General features: G+C 34.7%; 1 protein-coding gene across 1 annotated transcript; it reads left to right on the forward strand.

The window, feature by feature from the left end:
- The first annotated feature begins 4,441 nt into the window (after window positions 1-4,441).
- Window positions 4,442-7,720, forward strand: LOC145687159 (uncharacterized). The gene is made up of 2 exons (XM_081760620.1): window positions 4,442-5,972; window positions 7,605-7,720. The coding sequence occupies exons 1-2, from the start codon at window positions 4,442-4,444 to the stop codon at window positions 7,718-7,720; spliced, it is 1,647 nt and encodes a 548-aa protein (XP_081616746.1).
- Window positions 7,721-10,406: the final 2,686 nt, after the last annotated feature.

A 10,406-nucleotide genomic window follows, 5' to 3' on the forward strand; every position in this document is an offset into this window, starting at 1 on the left:
ATTTAAAAATATGAATGCATAAAAACAAATTCCATTTGTTAATTGCTAGTGAAAGAAAATTCAGAAATCTTATTTAGCGTGAAAAACCTTCTCGTTCACTGGAAACCGTGCTGTGTTGCAGAAGCACTGCAACAACCAGTCCCTTTAACTTCTGAGATAGGGGAAAGGAGACTTAACATTTGTTCCAATTGCCGCGCTGAAGGAATCTGGTCGTTGCATGCTCGCTGCAACACAATGTAAATTAGAGACTTTGTGACGGATTATTTTTCGCTTTTTAAAACGGATTAACGGAACGGACACTTACAGAAGTAAAAAATATGTTATTTAAAGTGTATATATGCAAGTATTAAAAAGTATTTTTTTCCTGTTCTTTACTACTATTGATAATAATATTTTTTACTTGAAATACTTTGGTCGTTGCGCAACGCTGCAACACTAACATTAGCCGCCACTGCCATCAACCATTGTTAATACCAAATGATGAGTGACAGAAATATGTCTATCTGCACACGTCACATCCGTTGATTTGAGGGATGAAATTTGCTTTTCGATGTACTCCTTTTTTTTTGTTGCATATTTGAGGAGTTTCTTTAAGAAACTGAAGCCGCAGAGGTCTGCAGAAGCATACAGATGATGGCCTGGGATTTTGCCAAATGATTGTTTTCTGCTTTGCGTTTGATGACGTAGCGTATAACTGCAACGGAACAAGAGATGTAACAAATATATCACGGTCAATTATAGTCCCTTCAACACCTTTCTGCTTGTACGCAGACTGTCCACTACTAATATCGAAGCCCCATTTACAGAAAAGGGTGAGATTTCTTACTTCAATCTCTTCCATTTGAGTGATAACAGCCATCTGAACTTGCAAAAGTCGATTAGCTGTGTGATCTATAAGATCTTGTAGACTGACTTCAATTGCAGTGTCAGTTGCAGAGACAGACAGAGGATAGCATTCTTTTTTTGCTTCGAGAACTTGGTGGTAGGATGGATACAGATCAGCAGCTTTCGCCTTAGCTTGGGTCCGAAGTAAGTTGTATTGGTGTTTCGTGAGCTTTGCTTCTACTATTAGTGACAAGACGTCATCTGGGGTATACGATACCATTCGCTGGTCAGCCGTAGCAGTCTTCCAAGGCTCTTTTATTTTCTTCGGTCGTTTTGGCGATGATAGTGTTATTTCTTTCACCAGGTTTGATGCTGTGACCTTTCCTTATTTACAGAGTTTCATTTGTGTTGCATAAGACAGAACGTCAGAACCATACGACTCACGAAGTTCAACGGTTTTCCTCCTCTTAACAGATTCGCTACTTTCTTGAAAACATTTAACAGGTCTCCCCCTGCCAGACGTAGTTGCACTTTTTTCAGCTTCAGTTGCCAGCTCCAGAAATGGTAACTTTGCAGGTGCATTAAGCCAATCAGAATGTCGTTCAAGAAACCTATCAACCATTCTAGAACAACTATCTAGTCGCTGGAAAATCTTGGTGCAGAACAATTTGATAGCTGTCTTTATCTCCTTGCACTTTTCTTCATTATCCTGAATTCGCAGCTTTCCTATAATGTACTCTTCCAAGTGTCCTTTTTGTTCAGAATGATGTTTGCCAGCCTTTTCCCGCATTACTTTAAAAGGGTCTCTTCTGGTAGGCCTAAACGCCATTATCCCTGAAAAAAGCAGATAATAAACATCACTTTCTGAATTTAACAAGCACATTGGGTATAATCACAAAGACTAATGTATGCAATATCAAAGCAATTAGGCCTGAAAAGAAAATCTACGTTAGATTGCGATTTCCACTGTTGCACGTCTTATACATGCTGTTCTCAAACCATTCTCCCTCGAAAGTACAGCGAACTACGTGCGGTTTAGTAATTCACCTATCTTCCTTCTGATAAAGACTAAATGAAAAGCGAAACGTGTGAAAACAGTACATAATGCGGATATAGTATGGGTCAAATTATGCATTGTTTTATGTACTAACCCATGTTAACAAGTGACTAGTCTGAAAATGTGCAAACATGTGGAACAATTTTTGTTATGTACGTTACCTATACATGTTGTTCTTCACACCTATGCAGGAATCTTACTGGTACCCCTTGGTACTTTTTTTATAACTCAATGATTTATCACCACTACAGTGCATTTCTCCTACTACTTATATGCTAAGATTTTATATGACAGTTTCCTCCAGGTTCGTTTCTGGAGAGCAGTTATATACTTCCTCTCATTGCTACTTCCCTACAGTTTCTGTTTCATGGGGTTTTTCTTTTCGTTCACTTGTCTTCTCAAACGGAGACGCTGAGTGGTGCTGTAGTATTGCTTCCAGTTCCTGTACAGCAAACTTCTAATTACACGTTACACAAACTTTACTTCTCTGCATGTTCGTTCTATTTTCATTTAAAAAACACTTAATGCTGTTTTTGAATGCACTGTTGTATGGACTAAACGTGTATGCTACTCATACTCCATACTCCAGTACTTGACATTTTGGATTTTTACGCAGGTTTTGCGGCGTTTCGGACCACTGTACCCTGGTTCGAATTTTGAAAAAAAAGTTATTTGTCTTGGTCTGGGACCTGGACCAAGGTACCTGTGTCTCAAATCTTGTAACTCTCGGTCCACTCGTCTGGTCCTCTGATCCCCAGGTCTCACAGACACACACACACAAACTCTTTATTTTATTTATATTAGATTAGATCGACTTAGCACTTTTTCATGATAAAGATATAATTATTATTTAATGATATTTAGTGATATTAGTAGATTGGCAAGCATTGAATGTCTTATTTGTGTTTAATTTTACTGTCAACGCCCATTATATATTGATATCTATGATTCTTGGTTGGCATGTTGGCAGTGGCGGATCTGGAAAGTAAAAACCAAGGGGCCAGCCAGAACCCAAACTATGATAAGTATATCATGAGTTTACAATTTTTCATGGGTTCTGCAAAAGTTTCTAATTTAATTCTCTCCCAATGGATCTTATGCCCACGTTGGACGTTGACATTATGGACGTCAAGTATTGTTTTACACATTGCATAACAGGACAACTGCAACTGAAGCTATGTCTAATGTTTCAAATTTTTCCAATAAACAATAAAATTCAACGCTTATTATAAACTTTCAAATATATACTAATAATAGTTTCAATTATTTTTGTAACTCAAAGAACTGGGGGGGGGGGTTCTAGGCCCTCTGGCCCCGGGCTAGATCCACCATTGTATCTTGGGGACAATGGTGTCTCATTTGTGTTAAATGCTTTTGTTGACTTGTATAGTTTTGGTATGGCAGCGTCATTTCATATAATGCTTGGTAGTGCAAGACCCCCGATATGAGTAGATTTTTATTGATATATTGATATGAGTAGATTTATCTCATTGATTAATATTTATGTTAATCACAGAATCAAGGGGGCACCACCTTTGTAGTACCAAATTACGCCCCTGCTCCAATGGTGGCCATAAAAATGTTATGCTCACTAAGCGGGACGCACTCGTATTAAAAACAAATGAAATTACATTTCTAGTTTTACATCACAACTTGTGTCCTTTAAACTAATGATATAATCATGATTATAAAATAACTGGTTGTATGATACTGTGGGAGGAAACGGGAGAACTTTGAGAAAACCCGCGGACACGATATTTCCACTAGAAATGCAATTGGCTGAGATCGAACCACGGACAGCTTGCACCAGAGGGGGGCTCTACTGCTGAGCCACCGTGCACTCCCCCTCTAGAAACCTTTTGGCCCTGATGGCATCATGCTGATTTGTTAGCCCCATGTTCATGAATATAGGACATTTAAATTTTGCTCTACATCTATTACTAACATCACCTGTATACATAAAAATCTTGTAGATAATAGAAAAGATTTCTAATCATGTGAAGGACAGTATAAATTACACAAATCTATCAAAGTTGCCTAATGTGCATATATACTAAAACAATTCTAGTTTCCTTCTTCACATATTCTCTCATTGTCCCTCTCCATATCCTCACTTAAGGACAAACAGGGAACTGTCGTTGAACAAATTGGTCAATGTTTTCAACACACTTAGTACTAGTTACTATTATTTCTGTGGATGTCATAATTGCGCTTCACCTTTTTCATCCCAAATATAAAATATTGAACTTCCACTGTACGTAGCTTCTTAAATTAAATAGCTATTTCTAGATTCAAAGTTACAGTTGGGAGGGAAATCAAATGCACAGTTAATATACAGATTTTTCAATTTTTTGTATCTATTCTGTGGTGACAACAATTGATCACAGAATAGCAGTATTGTATATTCTGTGTGGTGCAAAGTGCGTTGGAAAAATAGGGTAGAGAAGCCCAATTATTTGTGCGTTTTAATCATTTACTTCCTATAGCAAAACAAGTACTTAAATTTAAAATAAATCTCTTTGTATCGAATATTGTCGTGTCGTAATATTAGATTTCACCATGTCGTCTACTGTAAAGATAGAAAGTCAGTCTTCAGGAGGTATCACGGACAGTCAGAATTTCATAGAACAATCTAGTAAAGACTTGCATGGTGTTGTACAAGGCAAAGAAGAAACAGCTAATTCTTCGTGTGCACTTAATTTTGAAGATAAATACTTCGTTGATTCATCATTTCCATTTTATAAGTATGAAAGTGGGAATGCCTGTGACAGTAAGTCAATTGTGTCTGAAAATAAACAGGACTATGGAGCTACATGTGCTGTTTTAGAGACATTTCCTAATACAAAATTTACATCGGATCATTCACATGATAGTGGTGGGGTATCATCAGATATCCCAAATCAAGTTACAGTAAGTGCTGTAAATAAATCTCAAACTTTAACTGTTGTTCCTCCAATGGAAAATACAGATCTTACAGTTAGTTCCGTGTTACAAGTGGTAAAGCCATTCGGGAATGAAGAAAGTGATGATAAAAAGAATAACGTCTATTGTGTTAATGGACGAAGTGATTTGAAACCCAGGGATGGTACTGAATCAAAAATAACTAAAATAAGACCACGAAGATCTAGAGTAGTAAGCCAAACATTTTCTTGTGATCACTGTAATTATACAAGCGAAAAGAGATACATACTGACACGTCATTTGAAATCTCACTCAAATGAAAGGCCTTATAAGTGTAAAGTGTGCGAACGTGGGTTCAACAAATATGCATTGCTACAAAATCATATCAAGGTACACAACGGTATCAAACCGCATGGTTGTATGTACTGTACCAGTGCGTTTACTACTTCCGGAGGACTTGTAAGACATATAAAATACAAACATACTCATGAAAAACCGCACAAATGTACAGAGTGTGAATATGCTAGTGTGGAGTTGAGTAAACTTAAGTACCACATGAGGCGTCACACGGGAGGACGTTCGAACCAATGTCCCCATTGTACTTACGTTGGTCCAGATAACTTTAAGCTAAAGGACCACATTCGAATCCACAGAGGTGCAGAGAACAAGCCACTTTTTCTTTGTGAATTATGTTCAAAAACTTTCGGACTGGAAGCAAATCTCAGAGTCCATATTCAAAGACTTCACACCTCAGATAAACATTATTTATGTAACAAATGTGGGAAAAATTTTCCTGATAGAGATACGTACAAGTTGCACAATAGCTCACATAAAAGGGAGAAGTGCTTCCAGTGTTACCTGTGCCCGTATGCTTCCGTTACTCAAAGAGGCTTGGAATCACATACGTTAACCCACACAGGTAAAAAGCTTTTTAAATGTGATCAGTGTATCCATTCATTTCGTCAAAAGCAGTCATTAGAACGCCACAAAAGTTTTTATCATAATCCAGATTATGTTTCGCGTCAAGCAAAGGAAAAGCAGCAGAAATGTTTAGAATCAACCACAATTTTACAAGATGATGTCTGTAAAAGTAATGTGTATGCTCCTAGGCTAGTATCATGGCCAGATGAACTTACCAAACTACAAATAAAACTAGATATTCAGAAGTATTTTGGGTTTGATGATGATGGTGATGATGATGATGCTTTCTCAAATAATTAAAAGTAAAGAACTCTCAACATTTCTTAAAAGTATAAGTAGTAAAGGGTGTATTTTTTTTAACAAATGATGTTTTGAAGAAATTGTGTAACAGTAGACAATTTAACTCAGATCTAGACTTTTACAAAAATATTCGAATATTAGTAAAGGAATGCTAGTAGGCCAGGAAGTAGAACTGTTATAAAAGGGACATTTAATCAAACGATTATTTTTTAGTGGTTGGAATATATATTGAGAAAAATTTTATGTCTATTTCATTATGTGGAAACAAGCCAGTAACTACAGATAAAGTGTATAAATATTCTATCTTATACCGCGTAACCACGTTTTACGTAAGATTTGTTTCTAAATTAAAGTAATATTATTTTTCTGCAGCAGTTACTAATCTATTACACTATATTGTTTATTACGTGTTTTCAAGAATATTATTCGCTCATAAACCAAGAGAAAATAGTTGACTTATTCAATATGTAGTAGTTAAATTTAATATAGCAGCTCGACATAAAAAAAATAAAGGCAAGAAGTTTACAGTGAAAGTAGGCCTAGTGATATTGTGTGAAAATAAAGGACAAATCATATTTTAAGAACACAACGTTCTCTTGCCATTTATATAGTAATTATAGTAATCCAAATATAGCTTGGTATTTGGTCATGGTTGTGTGTTCCAGCAGGTGAAACGCATAAGTGTTTTCTTTCTTTTTCTTGCTTAGATTTATTTTCAAATGAAAGATTTCAGATAGGTCTAACAGGTTTTTCCAGTATATTACTGTTTCTATGTTTTAGCGTTAGTTATATTTAGATAAATCCGTGTACAAAAACAAGGTACGTATTAGTAATTAAAAATCAAAGTCGAATATAAAGTCGAATCAAGACTTTTTTTGTTTGTTTGTTTATTCAGTAATCTGTTTACACTGTACGTACATAGATTTATTTATTCCGCGTTCTGTCATTTCTGCATTACTCGGCGTCAAATTCAGAGATTCATGGAGACGTGTTTGAGCTGGCAAACACCTGCTAGCAAAGAGCAAAAAGAACAAAGGGCGATTTAGCAGTAACATACGTACACCCACATACAAATACGTGACTGAACGTGAAAGGTGTTAGCAAGCAACCAGCAATATAAAGTGCGCGTGTTTCATTCTCTTTACTGTTAAAACATTTTGCACGCAATTAAATCGTGAAGTAAGTTAAATAGAATAATAGGCAAAAACTATGCCACTAAGAGAACTGACTATGAGTTGCTATCTTGCCCATATGTGGATCTTGAACTTCTGGTGACACGCATGCTTGCGAACTGATCCAAATTCTTATGTATACCATGGTTATTTTGTGTTCGTAGCGTTTGTTTTTGATAAAATTATTCAGCAAGATCACAAATGTGCAAAGCTTCACACAGTCAACATGGGAAAAAGAAAAATAATAATAACGTACATTCACACCGAATTAAACTACTGTATTTACTGTACTAACCAAATCAAGAAGTTGCATAGAACTAGTAAACTTTATTATGGAACTTTTAGATGTAGAATTAATGTTAGTAATATAGGGACCGGGATTCGACTCCGTCAGTTGTTTTTAATTTTTATTTTGCTTTGTTTAATAGAATTCCATTTAGGAGCATCTTCTGTGAGAATACTCCGTCGTTTACTTTTATTCAAATTCATTTTAGGATATTTTCTCTCTTATTTGGTTGGTAGCAGTGGTCTGCGTATATTTTAGCAGCGTATTTGTATGATAATCAAATAGCCAAATATCTAAGCAATTAGATATTTCTGTTTTATTAGTGCAAACAGTTTATGCTGTAATCTTAAATTTTTAGAATAATTTTCTATAGGGCATAGTACTTTCAAATAGACTGTAACTGTAACTTTAAAACAACTGTAAATCTTGTTTCCAATTTAAATTTTAGCAGTCTTTTGGTTACTGATATTTCAAATCTGAGTTTGGATTATTGAATAAAATATATTTTCTATATACTTGAAGCATAGTACATTAGCATTATATTAACGAAAAATTTGATAATTTTATACGCTAACAGTAATATTAGGCCAATATTTGAAATTAAATAACTTACGTAATTATAGAAAAAATGTAGTAAATATTAACAAATATGTGAAAAGTATCAGACAGACAAGGTTAGTTTCGAGGTTATCAGTTTTACCGTAGGCCTACATTTAAAAAAAAAATATGTCGGTCCTAATTACATTTATTTACTGCATGAGCCAAATATTAAGCGAAATGTTCGATGTGGATTGTGACTGACATTGCATGATACATTTGCAAAGCTTTACTATGTTCATCCATTTGTCTTAGACCATATTTAGTTACTACCTCTGTCTTAAAATTATAATGTGTTCGAATACTATAGTGAAAAACTGTCCTCATCCGTGTATTTTCTGTGCAACAAATCATTTTTTTTTATGTTTATAAGCAGATATGAAACTTAAATAGGCTGGCTGTGAGATCTTTCTGCTTGAGCAAACTAACACTTAGTATACGTTAAAGTTAGCTTTCCTTTGTAGTTATACCCTTATGTAAGGTGCTAAAATTGGAACACAGAGTAAACAGAAATACATATTTTGTAGTTATGTCTCAGTAATTGTCAAGAAGATTTGTGGTATTTTTTCGGAATGAAAATTTAGAATTTATAAAAGAAATTTTAATCTGTGCAGACCCTGTACTATTAAAATCTTTTTAGGTAAATATATTGTTTTTCTTGTGACATATAAGATATTCATGTTGTGTCAGCAAACAAGGCATAGTTATTCATAGTTTTTCTTCTGTAATTTCTGGTATTTTTAAGAATATGCGTTTCTGTTTGCCTCGTGTTACTTCTGTTTTAATATTTCGCCAAATAAAATATGATGAAAAGGTTCTAGTAGTAAGAGTTACCAACCTACCTAATATAACTGTGAAGCCCATTTCTCCATTAGGTAGCTACCAATTTGTAGTACCAGTTTGTTTGGTATTTGACAATGAAAGGTATTCGTTTAACCCTGCTTTATTTCTTAACAATAGTACTAGTGCGAAGTGTTGCAAAAACCTTATGGGAAATGTTTGCTTAAGAGTCTTCATCCCGGCGAAATTAAAACCCCGCTAATTTTACAGTAATTATGTGATATCTTCAAATAGATAAAAGATAATTGAAATATGGAACAAGAGCGCCCTAGACAATATTGTTTTGCGTGAGGTACCGTTATCACAGTCACCTAGTGGCTTTATGTTATCAGCTGTTTAGAAACGCGAAAATAAATGCCGATTTTCTAAATGGTTGGAAATCGAAAGCAGATAAGTGAGTCGTGATAACGGTTTCTCATGTAAAATGATATTGTCTAGGGTGCTCTTGTTCCACATTTCGATTATCTTTTATCTATTTGAAGATATCAAATAATTAATGTAAAATTAGCGGTATTTTAATTTCGGCGGGATGAAGACTCTTAATGCTCAATTCTATCGTCTTCTGATACACTTAAACTGACATATAAAAGTATTGAAAATTTATATTGGAATGCTGCCACGAGTTGATGTTAGAACATATTTATCACTTGTTGCGCTAAGCTTACCAGGAGCTTATCAGAAAATTATAGCACTGGCCGTAAATTGCTTTGCATTGTATTTAGTTTCTATACATCTACTGTAACTACTATTAAGTCTTGATTATTTGTCAACCAAAAGGTCAAATGGAAACTAACGAAAATTATGCCTAAATTTATTCTGCTTCTAGATTTAGTGTTTTACTATGTGAAGTGTTGCTAACTTCGCTCCAGTACTAAAAGATTAACTATCATATTGGACGAAAATGGTAACTCTATAAAAAAAATAAAAATAAAGGTTGGTAATATTGTGATATAAGTAATACCACGATATGTTAATTTGCATGTACGGCATAACCGTGCTTGGAATTGGAAGGTTTTTACACATCCTTACGGTTACACGTATGGTACCTTTTAGGCAATAGGGTACATATAATAAATCTTCTAAGTCCACGTAGGTTATGTGGTGGTAGCAGCTAATATGATGGTACTACATATTTGCCCTGTTAATTTCTGTGCCAATCGAAACAACTCAAGTTCCTTAGCTGCTTCTTAAAGCATAAGCATAACTTTCGGAGTACTTTAAATTTCATTTTCCTAGATACTGTGATATTTTGTGAAAGAATTCATAAGTAAGCAAATTCATATTTTGATATGATTGTAAGATACGGAATTGAGGCAAATATAACATTAATAAAAGGTATATTCACCGGCAAAAGAATGTCTGAATCTACCATTTGTGCGGTATTTGTTTTAGTAAAAAATTTCTTACCAATGGGCCAGTTTGACTACAGTGTACAGATAGAATAGCTACCTTGATTCAGTTTTCGATAAGTTCATAATATTGCGTTCTCTCTACGAACTTGTCCTTA

The sequence above is a fragment of the Thermobia domestica genome, chromosome 6 (genome assembly GCF_964235325.1).
Source record: "Thermobia domestica chromosome 6, izTheDome1.hap1.1, whole genome shotgun sequence".
NCBI classification, from domain to species: Eukaryota; Metazoa; Arthropoda; class Insecta; order Zygentoma; family Lepismatidae; genus Thermobia; species Thermobia domestica.

What these genes read in the sequence shown, in the direction of transcription:
- LOC145687159 (XM_081760620.1), top strand. Translation starts at nt 4,442, where the DNA reads ATGTCGTCTACTGTAAAGATAGAAAGTCAGTCTTCAGGAGGTATCACG. An exon ending in TTTTGGGTTTGATGATGATG is followed by an intron (nt 5,973 to 7,604) that starts GTGATGATGATG and finishes TTTGTTTAATAG; the next exon opens with AATTCCATTTAGGAGCATCT.